This window comes from Anolis sagrei, chromosome 12 (genome assembly GCF_037176765.1).
Source record: "Anolis sagrei isolate rAnoSag1 chromosome 12, rAnoSag1.mat, whole genome shotgun sequence".
NCBI lineage: Eukaryota > Metazoa > Chordata > Lepidosauria > Squamata > Dactyloidae > Anolis > Anolis sagrei.
The window spans coordinates 13,432,053-13,453,389 of record NC_090032.1 but is presented as its reverse complement, the minus strand read 5'-3'; the positions used below and the strand labels follow the sequence as shown (position 1 = coordinate 13,453,389).

The following is a 21,337-nucleotide window of genomic DNA, read 5'->3' as shown; positions in this document are numbered from 1 at the left end:
TCAGCAGCTCAGTGGTTTAACGCACTGTGCCAACAAGGGCCCTTAAGAGTGAAAAGCAGTATATAAATTAATAACAACAGCAACACATCTATTTCATAGAATCATAGAATCAAAGAGTTGGAAGAGACCTCATGGGCCATCCAATCCAACTCCATTCTGCCAAGAATCAGGAATATTGCATTCAAATCACCCCTGACAGATGGCCATCCAGCCTCTGTTTAAAAGCTTCCATAGAAGGAGCCTCCACCACACTCCGGGGCAGAGAGTTCCACTGCTGAACGGCTCTCACAGTCAGGAAGTTCTTCCTCATGTTCAGATGGAATCTCCTCTCTTGAAGTTTGAAGCCATTGCTCCGCGTCCTAGTCTCCAGGGAAGCAGAAAACAAGCTTGCTCCCTCCTCCCTGTGACTTCCTCTCACATATTTAGACATGGCTATCATATCCCCTCTCAGCCTTCTCTTCTTCAGGCTAAACATGCCCAGCTCCTTAAGCCGCTCCTCATAGGGCTTGTTCTCCAGACCCTTGATCATTTTAGTTACCTGTCTGGACACATTCCAGCTTGTATTACATTATAATATTATTATTAATAATGTGTGTGTGTGTTTGTGTGTGTATATATATAATATTATTATCATAGCACAATATTGTTGTTGTTGTTCATTCGTTCAGTCGTTTCCGACTCATTTTAGTCGCCCTCCTCTGGACACATTCCAGCTTGTCAATATCTCTCTTGAATTGTGGTGCCCAGAATTGGACACAATATTCCAGGTGTGGTCTAACCAAAGCAGAATAGAGGGGTAGCATTACTTCCTTAGATCTAGACACTATGCTCCTATTGATGCAGGCCAAAATCTCATTGGCTTTTTTTGCCGCCACATCACATTCCTGACTCATGTTTAACTTGTTGTCCACGAGGACTCCAAGATCTTTTTCACACGTACTGCTCTCGAGCCAAGCATTGTCCCCCATTTTGTATCTTTGCATTTCGTTTTTTCTGCCTAAGTGGAGTATCTTGCATTTGTCACTGTTGAACTTCATTTTGTTAGTTTTGGCCATTCATCTCTCTAATCTGTCAAGATCGTTTTGAATCCTGCTCCTGTCCTCTGGAGTCTTGGCTCTCCCTCCCAATTTGGTGTCGTCTGCAAACTTGATGATCCTGCCTTCTAGCCCTTCATCTAAGTCATTAATATTATTTATTTATTTATTTGATGCATTTATTAACCGCCATTCTCAGCCCTTTAGGGCGACTCATGGCGGTGTACACACATATAAAAGACAATTTACAAAGAGGCAATTACAACAACATATAAACTACATAACAATTACAAAACTACACTAAAAATCCGCTTCGTCTCATAGTGGAATCATAACCAATCTCATATTCCTTGTTCCATTCCAGTCATCTTTACCACATTGTTATAGCACTTAATTAAATGCCTTCTCGAACAGCCATGTCTTGAGGCTTTTTCGGAAGGACATGAGGGAGGGCGCCTGTCTGATGTCTGCAGGGAGAGTGTTCCACAGCCGGGGGGCCACCACCGAGAAGGCCCTCTCCCTCGTCCCCGCCAGGCGTGCCTGTGAGGCAGGCGGGATCGAGAGAAGGGCCTCCCCAGACGATCTCAAGGTCCTCGTGGGCTCGTAGGCCAAGATGCGGTCCGAAAGGTATTTTGGGCCGGAACCGTTTAGGGCTTTGTAGGCCAAAACCAGCACCTTAAATTGGGTCCGGTAGCAAATCGGCAGCCATTATTATTAATATTTAGCATGCAAGCCTTATTTTCTCGGAAGCAATACACCTGACTCTGGGCTGCATCAGGTCCGGTGTGAACGGAAGAGTCAATTGTGCCTTTTGGAAGCCTTAAATGGTGACTACATCTTGCGGCTGCTAATTTCACCCATTAGCCATGTTCGTTCTTAAATGAGGACCTATTTTCCTGTTGTTGTTTTTTTGGGGAGGAAGGGATGCCTGGGAGGGCAGCGGCACTTGGCCTGCTCAACCTGCATTTGGGACTAAACTGGTATAATTACAAAACCATCCTAAGCGCTCATTATTTGCCCGGCAGAAAGGAAGTGAGACCTCTCTTAATAGCTTCCTCTCTGCACTTGGGAAAGGGAGGAGCAGGGCAGCGCTTCCTCACCTCGGGGCTGCAAATTAGAACACATCACAGACCCACTTTGTTTACTCCGGCATTTCCCATTAGCAACGTACTCCTGATCGGCTTTAGCTATCCTTCTATTTCTATTATTATTATTATTATTATTATTATTATTATTTTAAACACAACAAGATGAGTCCACAGCAGACAAGATGACTCTGCTGGCTGTTGTATTGGATCTTGACAGATTAGAGAGATGGGCCAAAACTAACAAAATGAAGTTCAACAGTGACAAATGCAAGATACTCCACTTTGGCAGGAAAAATGAAATGCAAAGATACAGAATGGGGGACAATGCGTGGCTCGAGAGCAGTACGTGTGAAAAAGATCTTGGAGTCCTCGTGGACAACAAGTTAAACATGAGCCAACAATGTGATGTGGCGGCAAAAAAAGCCAATGGGATTTTGGCCTGCATCATTAGGAGCATAGTGTCTAGATCCAAGGAAGTAATGCTACCCCTCTATTCTGCTTTGGCTAGACCACATCTGGAGTATTGTGTCCAATTCTGGGCACCACAATTCAAGAGAGATATTGACAAGCTGGAATGTGTCCAGAGGAGGGCGACTAAAATGATCAAGGGTCTGGAGAACAAGCCCTATGAGGAGCGGCTTAGGGAACTGGGCATGTTTAGCCTGAAGAAGAGAAGGCTGAGAGGAGATATGATAGCCATGTATAAATATGTGAGAGGAAGCCACAGGGAGGAGGGAGCAAGCTTGTTTTCTGCTTCCTTGGAGACTAGGACGCGGAACAATGGCTTCAAACTACAAGAGAGGAGATTCCATCTGAACATGAGGAAGAACTTCCTGACTGTGAGAGCCGTTCAGCAGTGGAACTCTCTGCCCCGGAGTGTGGTGGAGGCTCCTTCTTTGGAAGCTTTTAAGCAGAGGCTGGATGGCCATTTGTCAGGGGTGATTTGAATGCAATATTCCTGCTTCTTGGCAGAATGGGGTTGGACTGGATGGCCCATGAGGTCTCTTCCAACTCTTTGATTCTATGATTCTATGATCATACGTCGGACACTTCCCAAGTGTCTAGGACTGTGTGATGTGAATGATGTGTGCAGATCCCAGTAAGGTGGCCTTCTGCAGCTAGCAGATGGTAATTTTGTCAGTGCCAATTGTGTTTAAGTGCAGGCCAAGGGCTTTAGGCACTGCACCCAGTGTGCCAATCACCACTGGGACCACCTTGACTGGCTTGTGCCAGAGCCTTTGCAGCTCGATATTATTATTATTATTATTATTATTATTATTATTATTATTACTACTATTATTATTATTTGAAACACCACAAGATAATTCCACAGCAAACACTCTACTGGCTGTTGTATTGGATCACGTCAGACACTTCCCAAGTGTCTAGAACTGTGTGATGTATCGGTGATGGCCATCTGTCAGGGGTGATTTGAATGCAATATTCCTGCTTCTTGGCAGAATGGGGTTGGACAGGATGGCCCAGGAGGTCTCTTCCAACTCTTTGATTCTATGATGATGATGATGATGATCATAGAATCATAGAATCAAAAAGTTGGAAGAGACCTTATGGGCCATCCAGTCTTTCTGCCAAGAAGCAGGAATGTTGCATTCAAATCACCCCTGACAGATGGCCATCCAGCCTCTGTTTAAAAGCTTCCAAAGAAGGAGCCTCCACCACACTCCGGGGCAGAGAGTTCCACTGCTGAACGGCTCTCACAGTCAGGAAGTTCTTCCTCATGTTCAGATGGAATCTCCTCTCTTATAGTTTTTAAGGTCCTTTTTAAAGGTTTCTAGGGTAGGGGCTTTCCTAATTAGAAAATGTTGACCATTTCCGCTCCCTTGGCAGCCACCTCTCCACAAAAGTCAACATTGACACTGAAATACAACACCACCTGAGCTGAGTGCAGTATTTTTTCAATGAAGCAGAGAGTGGGGATCTGGACATCCGTAGGGATACCAAGGTTCTTGTTTATAAAGCCATTGTCCTCCCAACCCTGCTAATGCCTGCGAATGGAGGGCAAAAGGGAGAAACGTGGAATAATGTCCAGGAAAGGAGAAAGAACGTTGAGGCTAAGCAGTAGTGTGGGATTGTATACCTACTCTCCAAAGGTGCAGCGGAAGAGCCAGGTTTTAAGGTCCTTTTTAAAGGTTTCCTAATTTCTCCTAGTAGTGAGTTCCAACGTAGAGGAGAAAGCTCTGTGCTTGTGAAGCTGGCAGGGGTGAAAGAAGGGCCTCCCCAGATGAACGAAGGGCCCTGGATGGTACATGGAGGGAGATGCGATCATGAAAGTAGGCTGGTCCCAAAGCAGTTATTATACTCCCAACTCAAAAATGGAAAATGGAAGTTTGGTGAACAGGAAAATAGATTGAAAGATGGGCTTAAAGCTAACCTTAAAAACTGTGGCATAGATACCGAGAACTGGGAAGCCCTGGCTCTTGGGTGCTCTAACTGGAGGTCAGCTGTGACCAGCAGTGCTGCGGAATCCAAAGAGGCACCAGTGGAGGGCCAAAAGGAGAAATGTGCCAAGAGGAAAGAAGGTGTGTCAAGCCAACCCTGACCAGGACTGCCTTCCACCTAGAAACCGATGTCCTCATTATGGAAGAACATGTGATCTCGAATAGGGCTCCACAGTCACCTACGTATCCACCACCAAGACACTAGATTTGGAAGGCCATCATACTTGGAACAAAGGGGATCACCTAAGTAAGTAAGTAAGTAAGTAAGCAAGCAAGCTATCGTGATGCTCACCAGATGTCATTGCCCTTGATCTGCACACACTCCTGCTTGGTGTCTTCAGTGCTGGAGCAACAGGAAGAGCAACAGCAGTCCCAGCAACGGTCTTTTCCGCAACAACTGTCACAACATGCACAACAACGCTTGTTGCGGCAACAGCAGCAGCACCACGTCACTCCCCCTGCGATGAGGGCCGCAGCCAGGAGGCAGATGGTGACCGACCCTCCGATGACCCAATCGTAGTAGAAACCTGCTCAAAACAAAGTAAGCACCATTAGGTTGCAACAGATTTTCCGTCTGGCCATGTTCTAGAAGCATTCTCTCCTGACATTTTGCCCAGACATCCTCAGAGGTTGTGAGGTCTGTTGGAAACTAGGCAAGTGGGGTTGATATATCTGTGGAATAATGTCCAGGGTGGAAGAAAGAACTCTTGTCTGTTTGAGGCAAGTGTGAAAGTTGCCATTGGCCACCTTGATTAGCACTGAATGGCCCGCCAGCTTCAAAGCCTGGCTGCTTCCTGCCTGGGAGAATCCACAGATATTCCACAGGTATATACACTTCGCTTGCCTAGTTTCCAACAGACCTCACCTCTGAGGGAGAAAGAACTCTTGTCTGCTTGAGGCAGGTGTGAATGTTGCCATTGGCCACCTTGATTAGCATTGAATGGCCTTGCAGCTTCAAAGCCTGGCTGCTTCCTGCCTGGAGGGATCCACAGATATTTCACAGGAATATAAACTTTGCTTGCCTCACCTCTGAGGGAGAAAGAACTCTTGTCTGCTTGAGGCAGATGTGAATGTTGCAATTGGACACATTGATTAGCATTGAATGGCCTTGCAGCTTCAAAGCCTGGCTGCTTCCTGCCTGGGGGAATCCACAGATATCCCACAGGTATATACACTTCGCTTGCCTAGTTTCCAACAGACCTCACTTCTGAGGGAGAAAGAACTCTTGTCTGCTTGAGGCAGGTGTGAATGTTGCAATTGGACACCTTGATTAGCATTGAATGGCCTTGCAGCTTCAAAGCCTGGCTGCTTCCTGCCTGGGGGGATCCACAGATATTTCACAGGAATATAAACTTTGTTTGCCTCGCCTCTGAGGGAGAAAGAACTCTTGTCTGCTTGAGGCAGGTGTGAATGTTGCAATTGACCATCTTGATTAGCACTGAATGGCCTTGCAGCTTCAAAGCCTGGCTGCTTCCACAGGTTGCAATTGACCATCTTGATTAGCACTGAATGGCCTTGCAGCTTCAAAGCCTGGCTGCTTCCACAGGTATATACACTTCGCTTGCCTAGTTTCCAACAGACCTCATCTCTGAGGGAGAAAGAACTCTTGCCTGCTTGAGGCAGGTGTGAATGTTGCAACTGGACACCTTGAGGTGGCCTTAAGGACCATGAGTTTTCTATCGCTGGGAAGGAGATGTAACTAGATGGGCCCTGTCTAGGCTTCCATGTAATGCATTATGTGGTAAGATAGACATATAGAATCCTAGAGTTGGAAGAGACCCCATGGGCCCCTGCCATATGGGAAAAGCCCAATCAAAGCACTCCAGACAGATGGCCACCCAGCCTTGTTTAAAAACACCAGGCATGGGCAAACTTCGGCCCTCTCTCCAGGTGTTTTGGACTTCAACTCCCTCATTTCCTAACAAGGCTGGATCTAGATTGCCATATAATGCCCTATATGCTCAGTGCAAACCCATATAATGCAGTTTCAAATGACATTATATGGCAGTGTAGATGAGCCCTATGTGATATTCCTCTGGGTGTAATGATCTAAAAGTTATAGCAAAGTCAATCCTTGTCATATCACACTGATAACAGAAGTTACTGTATATACTCGAGTATAAGCCTAGTTTTTCAGAGCTTTTTTTTAGGCTGAAAAAGTCCCCCTCGGCTTATACGTGAGTCAAGGTTATTTATTATTTTACTCTGTTATAAATACATAATAAATGCATTATTATTATTATTATTATTATTATTATTATTATTAGGTTCTTGTGGGTTTTTTCGGGCTATAGAGCCATGTTCTAGAGGCATTTCTCCTGACGTTTCGCCTGCATCTATGGCAAGCATCCTCAGAGGTTGTGAGGTCCTCAGAAGTTGTGAGACCTCACAACCTCTGAGGATGCTTGCCATAGATGCAGGCGAAACGTCAGGAGAAATGCCTCTAGAACATGGCTCTATAGCCCGAAAAAACCCACAAGAACCTAGTGAGTCCAGCCATGAAAGCCTTCGACAATACATTATTATTATTATTATTACATTTATTATTTTCCTTTATTATTGTTATTATTGCATTTATTATTTTATTTATTTATTTACTTATTTACTTGCAGCTTCTCACGGGGGACTCAGGGCGGATTACAGTGTACACATATATGGCAAACATCCAATGCCAATTTTAACATACAACATATACAGACATACACAGAGGCTATTTAACTTTTTCTGGCCGCCAGGGGAGCTGTCGCTTTCATCGTCCATCTGCTACACTGATGAAGCACTTCCGCATTCCCCGCATGCTTCCCCACTGGAATGCTTTGCTGGAGTCTTCTTTATGGCCTCATAAATCAGTTAACTTAGCCTCCCCGCACTTTAAGGTGGTACCTAATTTTCCTACTTGACAGATGCAACTGTCTTTCGGGTTGCAAAGGTCGACAACAGGCTACACACAATTGGTTGGAAACCCACTCCAACCCGGGCTGGCTTCGAACTCACGACCGTTTGGTCAGAGTGATCTTTAATGCAGCTGACACTCAGCCAGCTGCGCCACAATCTCGATTTACTCTATTTATTATTATTGTTAATATTACATTTCTATTATATTACTCTATTATTATTATTACCTTTATTATTTTAATGTATTGATTTTCATTGGAAGGATACACAAGCACATTTACTTTGAAGAAGGTCAGAATGATGTAATCAGAGTTGGGCAGTCATCTTAAATATTCAAAACCATTTGACCTCTTGATGCCTCAATTAATGGAATTTTATTTGTATCTATTTTTATTTTGAAATTTACTAATAGCTGCTGCATTTCCCACCAAGTCAATACTCAAGTCAATCAATTTTTTGTGGTAAAATTAGGTGCCTTGGCTTATATTCAGGTCGGCTTATACTCGAGTATATACGGTATTTATAATTTGGTTATTTGGTGAAAAATCGATGGCTCGCAAGTAACTTAATAGTTCTAAGGAGGTTTTTCCTGATTCCCGTGACAAATCCGGCAAGCGCCTTACCTCCATCAAATCCGATATCGACTGAGCAATAAGCGACACCCACATTGTTGCCCACTTTGCACTGATAGGTCCCCACATGATCTTCGCACAAGCCATAGATGTGGTAGTCACCCGGCATGGAGCCTGTTTCCAGCGAAAGAAGAAGAAAGTCCCAATTTCAGGTTAGATTTTCCAGACTGAGTCTCTGCACTGAGCTTTCCATTTTTTAAAAAAACATGCCCAAATTTATTTGTGTGTGTGTGTATACACACACACAGATAGTAAAGGTAAAGGATTTCCCTTGACATTAAGTCCAGTCGTGTCCAATTCTGGGGTTTGGTGTGCAACTCCATTTCTAAGCCAAAGAGCCAGCGTTGTTCATAGACGCCTCCAAGGTCGTGTGGTCGGCATGAATGTATGGAGTGCCGTTACCTTCCCTCAGAAGCAGTACCTATTGATCTACCCACATTTGCATGTTTTCGAACTGCTAGGTTGGCAGAACCAGCATGAGCTCACCCCACTCCCTGGATTCGAACCACCAACCTTTTGGTCAGCAAGTTTAGCAGCTCAGTGGTTTAACCTGCTGCACCACCGGGGGCCATATATATGTATATAAATATGTGTGTGTGTATTACATGCGCGCGCACACACACATATCCAAACATATATTTACATATTTACATGTGAGTGCACATATGTATGTGCATATGTGCATATGTAACTTAATAGTAAAGCTTTGCAAACCATCCAAATAACATATAAAGTATTTATGCACAAATAAAACAGAGAAAGGAAGTAAGAAAGTATTCAGAAGGAAGGAAGGAAGGAAGGAAGGAAGGAAAGAAGGAAGGAAGGAAGGAAGGAGAAGGAAGGAAGGAAAGAAGGAAGGAAGGAGAAGGAAGGAAGGAAGGAAAGAAGGAGAAGGAAAGAAAGAAGGAAGGAGAAGGAAGGAAGGAAGGAAGGAAGGAAGGAAGGAAGGAAGGAAGGAAGGAAAGAAGGAGAAGGAAGGAAAGGAGAAAGAAGGAAGAAGGAAGGAAGGAAGGAAGGAAGGAAGGAAGGGAGGAAGGGAGGGAGGAGAAGGAAGGAAGGAAGGAAGGAAGGAGAAGGAAAGAAGGAAGGAAGGAAGGAAGGAAGGAAGGAAGGAAGGAAGGAGAAAGAAAGAAAGAAGAAGGAAGGAAGGAAGGAAGGAAGGAGAAGGGAGGAAGGAAGAGAGGAAGGAGAATGAATGAATGAATGAATGAAGGAAGGAAGGAAGGAAGGAAGGAAAGAAGGAGAAGGAAGGAAGGAAAGGAGAAAGAAGGAAGGAAGGAAGGAAGGAAGGAGAAGGAAGGAAGGAAGGGAGGGAGGAAGGGAGGGAGGGAGGGAGGGAGGAGAAGGAAGGAAGGAAGGAAGGAAGGAAGGAAGGAAGGAAGGAGAAGGAAGGGAGGGAGGGAGGGGAAGTGAGGAAGGAAGGAAGGAAGGAAGGAAGGAGAAGGGAGGGAGGGAGGGAAGGAGGGAGGGAGGAGAAGGAAGGAAGGAGAAGGGAGGAAGGAAGGAAGGAAGGAAGGAAGGAAGGAAGGAGAAGGAAGGGAGGGAGGGAGGCTCTTAAATCACAATCTAATCTCCATTCAGCATTCAGAGCCCCATCTACACTGACCACTGAATGCAGTTTCAAACCAGTATTGAGAAAGTGGTTTGGCTGTGGAGAGGATTACATAGGAAATCCTGGAACCAATTGGAGACTTGAATGTTGATGAGACAAACCACAGAGCACTGATGATACACATGAAGGGCTTTCTTTTGGTGCTCTTCCTTGAGAGTTTGTTGTCCGACTGCAGCTTTGAACTTTGTGTAGTGGTCAGTGTGGATGGGGTCCAGCACCCAAAAGGTCCCATTTAGACCACCCAGGGGCGACCATCCTGCTGCAACTCACCCATAGATCCCCCCGGAAGCCTGTCTATGAAAGGCTGTCCGCCCAACATCGACCAATGATAGCTGAGGGGCTGGGAGCCCACCGAAGTAGAGCAGCGTAGGATGATGTCCTGCCCGTAGGCAACGTCGCCAATGATCCAGCACTGAGGGGCCGCCGGCCTTTCTAGGAGGCAAACAGAGAGTGGGCATCAGCATCGTAAGTAATTATTATTATCCCAATGGCATCTAAATCCCCTTCCATGCTGCCATATAATCCAGATTATCAAAACAGATGATCTGCTTTGAACTGGATTATATGAGTCTACACTGCCATATAATCCAGTTCAAAGCAGATAATCTGGATTTTATATGGCAGTATAGAAGAGGATTCAGATACCACTGGGGTAATAGAGAGGCATTGAACTCACTAGCAAAACTGATCCAAAAGGCTGGGTAATGGGAATGAGATACCTCTACCAGTCTTCTTCTGCTCTTGTATAGAAAACTATGATATCTAAAGATATTAGAACGAATTTAGTTTTCTGAATGAGTGTCCCAAGTAATCCCAGGAACAGGCCTTAAATTTAAGACACCAAAAATATATGTGGTTGGGTTGTGTTATAGGTCCTAGAACAGTGTTTCTCTACCTGGGGGTCAGGTCCCCAAACATGAGGAGGTTTCACAGGGGTCACCAAAGACCATCAGTTGTTGGGTTCACAGTACTCTCTGGATATAGGTGAACTACATCTCCCCTAAATAATTGTCAATTCCTCCAAAATCCCTCCCATGTTTTCTGTTGGTCATGGGGTAAGTTTGGCCCAATTCTATCGTTGATGGGGTTCAGAATGCTCTTTGATTGTAGGTGAACTATAAATCCCAGAAACTACAACTCCCAAATGTCAAGGTTCATTTTCCCCAAACTCTAGCAGTGTTCACATTTGGGCGTACTGAGTATTCATGCCAAGTTTGGTCCAGATCCATCATTGTTTGAGTCCACAGTGCTTCTGGATGTAGGTGAACTACAACTCTCAAACTCAAGGTCAATGCCCACCAAACCCTTCCAGTGTTTTCTGTTGGCCATGGGAGTTCTGTGTGCCAAGTTTGGTTCAATTCAATTGAATACTGGTGAGGTAGGGAGTTGATTGATTTTGTCATTTGGGAGTTGTGAACTATAAATCCCAGCAAGTTTGGTCCAGATCCATCATTGTTTGAGTCCACAGTGTTTCTGGATGTAGGTGAACGACAACTCCCAAACTCAAGGTCAATGCCCATCAAACCCTTCCAGTATTTTCTGTTGGCAATGGGAGTTCTGTGTGCCAAGTTTGGTTCAATTCCATTGAATACTGGTGGGGTTGGGAGTTGATTGGTTTTGTCATTTGGGAGTTATGAACTATAAATCCCAGCAACCACAACTCCCAAATGACAAAATCAATCAACTCCCAACCCCACCAGTATTCAAATTTGGGCGTATGGGGTATTTGTGGCAAATTTGGTTCAGTGAATGAAAATACATCCTGCATATCAGATATTTATATGACAATTCATAACAGTATCAACATTACAGTTATGAAGTAGCAACAGAAATAATGTTACGCTTGGGGGTCACCGCAACAGGAGGAACTGCATTAAGGGATTGCAGGATTGGGAAGGCTGAGGAATACTGTCCCAGAATTCTCCTGTATTCCCTCATCCCGTATGACCAATAGTCAAGGCAAGTTTTCCAAGCTCTAGATAAAGGCATGATGTTAATCCCTCTGTTCCGTCTCCCAGGAGCCTGATTTCCCTTCCTTTATAGTTGATTGAGGTTGCTTCCTCTTGAATTTTCTCCCAGAGTTGCTGCAGCTTTGCAAGAGTCTTAAAAGTTAATAGTATCAGAGTCTGCAGGTCTCTTTGAAACTATTGGCTTAGAGAGCAGCGCTTTGAGTTTAGGGACCGCCTTTTCTCCCAGGGAAAGATCTCCATTTTAGATTCTCCCCTGCCTTTTCAGTTTGAGGAAAGACTTCAGACGTGCTGCTGGCTAGGCAGTTAGCTCTGGGAAACCCATTGCAAAAACTAAATTGAGTAAGCTATATTAAGCTATAGATAGTATATTATACATTATAGATAAGTATTAAGCTATATTGAGTTATTTATTATTATTATTTATTTACTTTGCTTGTATACCGCAGTTTCTCAGCCCGTAGGCGACTCAACGCAGTTCACAACAAGAGCAAAAAGACAATCATAACAACATACAATTTAAAAACCATTAACAGCATAGTATACAAAGTAATGACACATCAATAACAACACATTAACGTCTCGTAACTAGAATCGTGATCCAATTCGTCGTCCATAATTCCGTTCCTATATTCATCGTATTCATTGCACTATTTATCCGAATGCCTGTTCAAACAGCCAGGTTTTTAGTTTCCTTCGAAACACCATTAATGTAGGAGCTGATCTAATGTCCATGGGAAGGGCGTTCCACAGCCAAGGGGCCACCACAGAGAAGGCCCTGTCCCTCGTCCCCACCAGCCGTGCTTGTGATGCAGGCGGGATCGAGAGCAGGGCCTCCCCAGGAGATCTTAGAGTCCTGGTGGGTTCGTAGGCAGAGATACGTTCGGATAGGTAACTTGGGCCCGAACCATTTAGGGCTTTATAGGCCAACGCCAGCACTTTGAATTGAGCCCGGTAGCAAATCGGCAGCCAGTGGAGCTGGTGCAGCAAAGGAGTGGTATGCTCCTTGCGCTCCGCTCCTGTTAGTATCATGGCTGCCAAGCGTTGGACTAGTTGGAGCTTCCGAGCCGTCTTCAAAGGCAACCCCACGTAGAGAGCGTTGCAGTAGTCTAGGCGGGATGTAACCAGAGCGTGGACTACGGTGGCCAAGTCAGACTTCCCAAGGTACGGGCGCAGTTAATATAGATAGTATATTGTGTATTGAGCTGAATTGAGATATTATAGACAGATAAGCTTAATTGAGAAGATTGAGTTATATAGTTATAGAGAGAGAGTCTTGACTGTTTTGTCTCCAGAACTAACTTTAAGTTATAGATAGGGGGGGGGGGGGGGACCTGCTTTTTTCTAAACCACAACAGCTTAAGGTTAGGGTGTAAAGATTCCAGGATCTTATCTGCCATTTGGAGAAAGGGTTACCTCTGTAACTAAAGAAAAGAAAGAAGATTTTTGTAGTTTCATCTACTGACTGTTTATTTGCAACTTTGATGAACTGTGCCAAGTCTTCAAGGACTTTGAATAAATAAATATCCTTTTTTGATGTTTAAACCAGTAATAATCTCAGTTGCTGAGTATCTCAAGCTTCTCAATATAGACACCTGCAGTTTGCCCAGGCATAGAGAAAAGCACATCATAGTTTTATTTTTTATATCATCTGGGCGGACGGCACACCCTCCTTCACCGTAAAGGGGATTTCAACCTTGATCCTGAGGAGAAAAGAGACCCACCTTGCACCGTGATAGTGACTTTGTGGCTGGCTTCCGTGGTTTTCTTGACTTTGCACTCGTATGTGGCGGAGTCCGTGATCTGCACATTCTGCAGTTGCATGGAGGCATCGTACAGGCTGGGGTCTGGGGAAGCAAATCCCACCCGCTGCTGGAGTTCAGGAGGCCCAGGATAGGTGATCCGGTGATCATGGTAACCAAGGAGCTTTTGGGGATTCAAAGCATAATTAACAGAATGAAAAACGAGTTGGAGAGAGGAGAAAACGAGTTGGATACAGACACAGAACGAGGGACACCTGACTTGAGAGCAGTACATGTGAAAAAGATCTTGGAGTCCTCGCGGGAAGTCATGCTCCCCATGCTCTATTCTGCTTTGGTTAGACTACACCTGGAATATTGTCTCCAATTCTGGGCACCACAATTGAAGAGAGATATTGACAAGCTGGAATGTGGGTCCAGAGGAGGGCGACTAAAATAATCAAGGATCTGGAGAACAAGCCCTATGAGGAGCGGCTTAAGGAGCTGGGCATGTTTAGCCTGAAGAAGAGAAGGCTGAGAGGAGATATGATAGCCATGTATAAATATGTGAGAGGAAGCCACAGGGAGGAGGGAGCAAGCTTGTTTTCTGCTGCCCTGGAGACTAGGACGCGGAACAATGGCTTCAAACTACAAGAGAGGAGATTCCATCTGAACATGAGGAAGAACTTCCTGACTGTGAGAGCTGTTCAGCAGTGGAACTTTCTGCCCCGGAGTATGGTGGATGCTCCTTCTTTGGAGGCTTTGAAACAGAGGCTGGATGGCCATCTGTCAAGGGTGCTTTGAATGCAATATTCCTGCTTCTTGGCAGAATGGAGTTGGACTGGATGGCCCATGAGGTCTCTTTCAACTCTTTGATTCTATGATTCTACGTGTGAAAAAGATCTGGGAGTCCTCGTAGACAACAAGTTAAACATGAGCCCACAATGTCATGCGGCAGCTCAAAAGTCAATGGTATTTTGGCCTGCATAAACAGGAGTCTAGTATCTGAGAGAAGTCATGCTACCCATGCTCTATTCTGCTTTGGTCAGACCACACCTGACCAATTCTGGGTACTACAATTGAAGGGAGATGTTGACAATAATAATAATAATAATAATAATAATAATAATAACATCAACTACTACTACTGTTCTGTTGAAACGAATTGCTTTTAAAACAGGACGTGCAACTTTAGCCCAGCGGGAAGCCAGGGGGCCCGAAGAGAAATTCTTAAGGATTTTCACCACAAACAGTCTCTAGAGGGCTTGTGAAATATAACAAAGTCTTTTATTGGTGAACAATCAACAGAAACTTTTTTTGTCTTCAAAAGGTTAAACAAATGCTTTCAGGCTTTTGTGCAACTGGTTGCTTCTAACTGTTACTTTTACTCTACAGGAAAATCCCTTTCCAAACTTCTCCCAGGCTAACTGTGATCCTAAACCTAACTGATGTGGGCTCCACTACCGGGTTGAACTGCGTCTCAAAGCACTGAGTGGACCTACCAAAAGGCCTGTAGTCACTTCAGCTGGAGTTCTTAGATGTTCAAAGCTGTTTTTCCCTCTGAAATTCCTCAGAACTTTAGGGCTGTTTTCCCTGGGAATCTTTGGGAATCCTTTTGCTCTTAAGACTGTTCTCCCCTGGGAAGTCGTAAGGGTTGAAGCCTTTGTACAGGAGAAGTCTGTATAAGTCCTGTACATCGACTTTCCTTGTTGAGAATGACTGAAAATGGCTCCCTTCCCTTCTCAATTGTCCTGAAGAGGGGGCAGAACCAAACTTAACGATGATGGACAGGGGCCCTGCCCTATAACTGCAAAGTTTAACAGGAAGCCACCCTTAGAATCATAGAATCAAAGAGTTGGAAGAGACCTCATGGGCCATCCAGTCCAACCTCCTGCCAAGAAGCAGGAATATTGCATTCAAATCACCCCTGACAAATGGCCATCCAGCCTCTGCTTAAAAGCTTCCAAAGAAGGAGCCTCCACCACACTCCGGGGCAGAGAGTTCCACTGCTGAACGGCTCTCACAGTCAGGAAGTTCTTCCTAATGTTCAGATGGAATCTCCTCTCTTGTAGTTTGAAGCCATTGCTCCGCGTCCTAGTCTCCAAGGAAGCAGAAAACAAGCTTGCTCCCTCCTCCCTGTGGCTTCCTCTCACATATTTATACATGGCTATCATATCTCCTCTCAGCCTTCTCTTCTTCAGGCTAAACATGCCCAGTTCCCTAAGCCGCTCCTCATAGGGCTTGTTCTCCAGACCCTTGATCATTTTAGTCGCTCTCCTCTGGACACATTCCAGCTTGTCAATATCTCTCTTGAATTGTGGTGCCCAGAATTGGACACAATATTCCAGATGTGGTCTAACCAAAGCAGAATAGAGGGGTAGCATTACTTCCTTGGATCTAGACACTATGCTCCTATTGATGCAGGACAAAATCCCATTGGCTTTTTTTGCTGCCACATCACATTGAACCACCATGAGAATTTCGGTGAACCACCATGAGAATTTCGGGGGGGGGGGGGGGGGCTGAAGCCCCTCAAGCCCCCCCCCCCCCCCCCCCCCCCCCCCGGCTACATGCCTGGTCCAATTCCATCTTAATTAAAAAATTCCGGTTTTTAATTGCGTCGTGTCATTGGCTTTTTTTGCCGCCACATCACATTGTTGGCTCATGTTTAACTTGTTATCCACAAGGACTCCAAGATCTTTTTCACACGTACTGCTTTCGAGCCAGGCGTCACCCATTCTGTATCTTTGCATTTCATTTTTTCTGCCAAAGTGGAGTATCTTACATTTGTCACTGTTGAACTTCATTTTGTTAGTTTTGGCCCATCTCTCTAATCTGTCAAGATCGTTTTGAATTCTGCTCCTGTCCTCTGGACTATTGGCTATCCCTCCCAATTTGGTGTCGTCTGCAAACTTGATGCAGAATCCCAAGCCTTGGGCTGCAAGCAGACACTTAATACAAAGCAAATAGAGTTGGAGCTTCTGGTATAGCTGTACCAGCACAACTACTTTATTTATACCCTTCTCCATCTCCCCCAGGGGGATGGCTTACATAAGGCCATGCCCATCAATACAATAAATACAGTATTACACAAAAATATAAAATTGCAAAAACCAATATAATAGACAACACAGCAATATAAAATCAAAACATCAAAACATAAGGAATTTCACTGGGCAGGGCCAATTCAAGAATAAACATGCAAAATTATTAAAAACACTGGGAGATAGGCAATGTAAAATTGTCGTGAAGGGGAAACTGGGGATGAGGAAGGCTTTAATTGAACGAACCATAAAATAAAGTAGGTTCTTGTGGGTTTTTTCGGGCTATAGGGCCATGTTCTAGAGGCATTTCTCCTGACGTTTCGCCTGCATCTATGGCAAGCATCCTCAGAGGTAGTGAGGATGCTTGCCATAGATGCAGGCGAAACGTCAGGAGAAATACCTCTAGAACATGGCCTATAGCCTGAAAAACCCCACAAGAACCTAGTGATTCCAGCCATAAAAGCCTTCGACACCTCACTACCTCTGAGGACGCTTGCCATAGATGCAGGCGAAACGTCAGGAGAAATACCTCTAGAACATGGCCTATAGCCTGAAAAACCCCACAAGAACCTAGTGATTCCAGCCATGAAAGCCTTCGACACCTCACTACCTCTGAGGACGCTTGCCATAGATGCAGGCGAAACGTCAGGAGAAATGCCTCTAGAACATGGCCCTATAGCCCGAAAAAAACCCACAAGAACCTAGTGATTCCAGCCATGAAAGCCTTCGACAATACATAAAATAAAGTGCTTCTGAGGTCATTTTGGACAGGGAGTGTCCTACATCCAATCATTGAAGGCACATTGGAATAACCAGGTTTTCAGGTTCCTCCTGAAAATTGCCAGCATGGGGGCTTGCCAATATCTCTGGGGAGTGAGTGCCACTACAGAGAAGACCCTCTCTCGTCCCCACAAGTCGCACTTGCGATGTGGGTGGGAGTGAGAGAAGGGCCTCTCCGGAAGATCGAAGAAGTCGCAGGGGTCCGTAAATGGAGATGGAAGGTGTCAAGAGGAGGGTGATTCAAAGGATCAAGGATCTGGAGAACAAGCCCTATGAGGAGTGGCTGAAAGAGCTGGGCATGTTTAGCCTGCAGAAGAGAAGGCTGAGGGGAGACACGATGAGGGCCATGGAGTCATAGAGAGGATAGAGCAGGCTTGTTTTCTGCTGTCCTGGAGACTAAGATGCAAACAATAGTTTCAAACTACAGGAAAGGAGATTCCACCTGAACATTAGGAAGAACTTCCTGACTGTGAGAGAGAGCTGCTCAGTGATGGTACTCTCTGCCCCAGAGTGTGGTGGAGGCTTCTTCTTTGGAGGCTTTGAAACAGAGACTGGATGAGCATCTGTCGGGGGTGGTTTGAATGCCATTTTCCTGCATTGGTTGGACTGGATGGTCCACCAGGTCTCTTCCAAATCTATGATCTGATGATTCTAAGATGTATGTTGAAGCAGGCTGCATTACAGGCAAAGCCACAGCTAAGTGGACGAACACAGAGAGTGCTCACTAATGCTTCCTCTTCATCCTGGAAAGAAGTGACGAGTGGAGTGCCACAAGCAGGGTTCCGTCCTGGGCCCGGTCCTGTTCAACATCTTTATTAAAGACTTAGATGAAGGGTTAGAAGGCAGGATCATCAAGTTTGCAGATGACACCAAATTGGGAGGGATAGCCAATACTCCAGAGGACAGGAGCAGAATTCAAAACGATCTTGACAGATTAGAGAGATGAATGGCCAAAACTAACAAAATGAAGTTCAACAGTGACAAATGCAAGATACTCCACTTTGGCAGGAAAAACGAAATGCAAAGATTCAGAATGGGGGACAATGCCTGGCTCGAGAGCAGTACGTGTGAAAAAGATCTTGGAGTCCTCATGGACAACAAGTTAAACATGAGCCAGGAATGTGATTTGGCGGCAAAAAAAGCCAATGGGATTTTGGCCTGCATCAATAGGAGCATAATGTCTAGATCTAAGGAAGTCATGCTACCCCTCTATTCCGCTCTGGTTAGACCACACCTGGAATATTGTGTCCAATTCTGGGCACCACAATTCAAGAGAGATATTGACAAGCTGGAATGTGTCCAGAGGAGGGCGACTAAAATGATCAAGGGCCTGGAGAACAAGCCCTATGAGGAGCGGCTTAGGGAACTGGGCATGTTTAGCCTGAAGAAGAGAAGGCTGAGAGTAGACATGATAGCCATGTATAAATATGTGAGAGGAAGCCACAGGGAGGAGGGAGCAAGCTTGTTTTCTGCTTCCCAGGAGACTAGGACGCGGAGCAATGGCTTCAAACTACAAGAGAGGAGATTCCATCTGAACATTAGGAAGAACTTCCTGACTGTGAGAGCCGTTCAGCAGTGGAACTCTCTGCCCCGGAGTGTGGTGGAGGCTCCTTCTTTGGAAGCTTTTAAACAGAGGCTGGATGGCCATCTGTCAGGGGTGATTTGAATGCAATATTCCTGCTTCTTGGCAGGGGGTTGGACTGGATGGCCCATGAGGTCTCTTCCAACTCTTTGATTCTATGATTCTATGATTCTAGACTATCTGGGTTTAGTACTTGCCGTCCAAATACAATATGGTTATCTAAATAATCCCAAACTCACCTGCTTGTCCTGAGGATAGGGACCAGGCTTCACCTGCTTCCATTCAATGTCCCAGTCATTTTCGGGAGTGTTGTCTTCTGGGTCCGACGCAAAGGGGCATCCCAGCCTGATGGACTCCCCTTTGGGCAGGTAGATGACCTTCTGCTCGCCTTCGTTGATCCTCACAGCACCAGCTCCTACTGAAAAGCAACACAACATACACAACACTGTGTTTATCATCCCAACATATTGGTTGTCTAAAAGTACTGCTGCATCACTTCATGTGGTTGCCACCATGCTCATATCATCAACATATGTTCGTGTTGTCAATGTATGCTCATATGAACATGCTCACTTAAAGAGCTGGGCATGTTTAGCCTGCAAAAGAGAAGGCTGAGAGGAGACATGATGAGGGCCAGGTATCAATACATGAGGGCAAGACATAGGGAGGAGGGAGCAAGCTTGTTTTCTGCTGCCCTGGAGACTCGGATCTGAAACAATGGTTTCAAACTAGAGGAAAGAAAGGAGATTGCACCTGAACATGAAGAAGACTGTTCAGCAGTGGAACTTCTGGAATGAGAGAATCAGCCGTCCACGAAGACGTTGCCCAGGGGACGCCCGGATGTCTTGCAATCCTGTGAGGAGGCTTCTCTCATGTCCCCATGCCAGAAGGGACAGAGAGTTTCATCTATGCTGATGATCGTGCCATTACCGCTCAAGCAGGGAGCTTTGAGATGGTTGAAGAGAAGCTCTCCGAAGCTCTAGGTGCTCGTACTGCCTATTATAGGGAAAACCAGCTGATCCCTAATCCATCTAATACACAGACATGTGCTTTTCACCTTAAGGACAGACAAGCATCCTGAGCTCTGAGGATGACCTGGGAAGGAATCCCATTGGAGCATTGCAGCGCACCCAAATATCTCGGAGTCACTCTGGACCGTGCCCTGACCTACAAGAAGCACTGGCTAAATATCAAACAAAAAGTGGGCGTTAGAAACAATATCATACGAAAGCTGATTGACACAACCTGGGGATCACAACCAGACACAGTGAAGACATCTGCCCTTGCGTTATGCTACTCTGCTGCTGAGTACTCATGCCCAGTGTGGAACACATCTCACCACACTAAAACAGTGGATGTGGCTCTTAATGAGACATGCCGCATTATCATGGCCTGTCTGCACCCTACACCACTGGACAAATTACACTATTTAGCCGGTATTGTACCACCTGATATCCACCGAGAAGTAGCAGCAAATAGTGAAAGGACCAAGGCAGAGACATCTCCAGCTCATCCCCGGTTTGGGTATCAGCCAGCACGTCAACGACTTAAATCAAGAAATAGTTTTCTAAGCTCTACAGAGACACTCGCTGGAACACCTCAGCAAGCGAGAGTCCAAAAGTGGCAGACTCAAACCCAGAACCTCAACCAATGGCTGATACCAAATGAGAGACTCCCTCCTGGGCACACAGAGGACTGGGTGACCTGGAAAGCACTGAACAGACTGCGCTCTGTGACATCTCCAGCTCATCCCCTGTTTGGGTATCAGCCAGCACGTCAACGACTTAAATCAAGAAATACTTTTCTAGAGATTGGCCTGTAGTTGTTTAAAACAGTAGGGTCAAGGCAGGATGGAAATTTCCCCCGAACCAATGAAGCAGTAATAATGAACACAAACCAATCTAATAACCCACCTCTGGCAGTTTAACTACCCAGGAAGTAAGCACGAGTGGTCTTCCTCACAGCCCTAAAGATCCTGTCCACGTCATCAGGTATTTATTTTTTTATCATGTCAGGAGCAAACCAAACAGTTGCATTGCATTTTTTAACAAACAAACAAAACACAAAGTTTGCAAGCTTGGTAGTTGATTAAATGTCCTTTGACCAGTATCTGGCCACTTGGAGTGCCTCTGGTGTTGCCGCAATAAGGTCCTCCATTGTGCATGTGGCAGGGCTCAGGTTGTATTGCAGCAGGTGGTCAGTGGTTTGCTCTTCTCCACTCTCGCATGTCGTGGATTCCACTTGGTAGCCCCATTTCTGAAGGTTGGCTCTGCATCTCGTGGTGCCAGAGAGCAGTCTGTTCAGCGCCTTCTAAGTCGTCCAGTCCTCTGTGTGCCCAGGAGGGAGTCTCTCATTTGGTATCAGCCATTGGCAGAAATTCTGGGTTTGAGCCTGCCACTTTTGGACTCTCGCTTGCTGAGGTGTTCCAGCGAGTGTCTCTGTAGATCTTCGAAAACGATTTTTTGATTTAAGTCGATGACGTGCTGGCTGATATCCAAACAAGGG

The 21,337-nt window shown here is 45.4% G+C and overlaps 1 protein-coding gene across 1 annotated transcript in view; it reads right to left on the bottom strand.

Moving 5' to 3' along the window:
- Nucleotides 1–21,337, bottom strand: part of VSIG8 (V-set and immunoglobulin domain containing 8) — a 41,744-nt gene that overhangs the window by 9,412 nt on the left and 10,995 nt on the right. The window contains exons 2-6 of the mRNA XM_067472674.1: nucleotides 19,072–19,250; nucleotides 13,412–13,613; nucleotides 9,991–10,152; nucleotides 8,100–8,222; nucleotides 4,874–5,108 (exon numbers count right to left, since the gene is read on the bottom strand). Of these exons, the coding sequence (XP_067328775.1) occupies nucleotides 4,874–5,108; nucleotides 8,100–8,222; nucleotides 9,991–10,152; nucleotides 13,412–13,613; nucleotides 19,072–19,250 (901 nt within the window). The remainder of the gene's footprint in view (nucleotides 1–4,873; nucleotides 5,109–8,099; nucleotides 8,223–9,990; nucleotides 10,153–13,411; nucleotides 13,614–19,071; nucleotides 19,251–21,337) is intronic.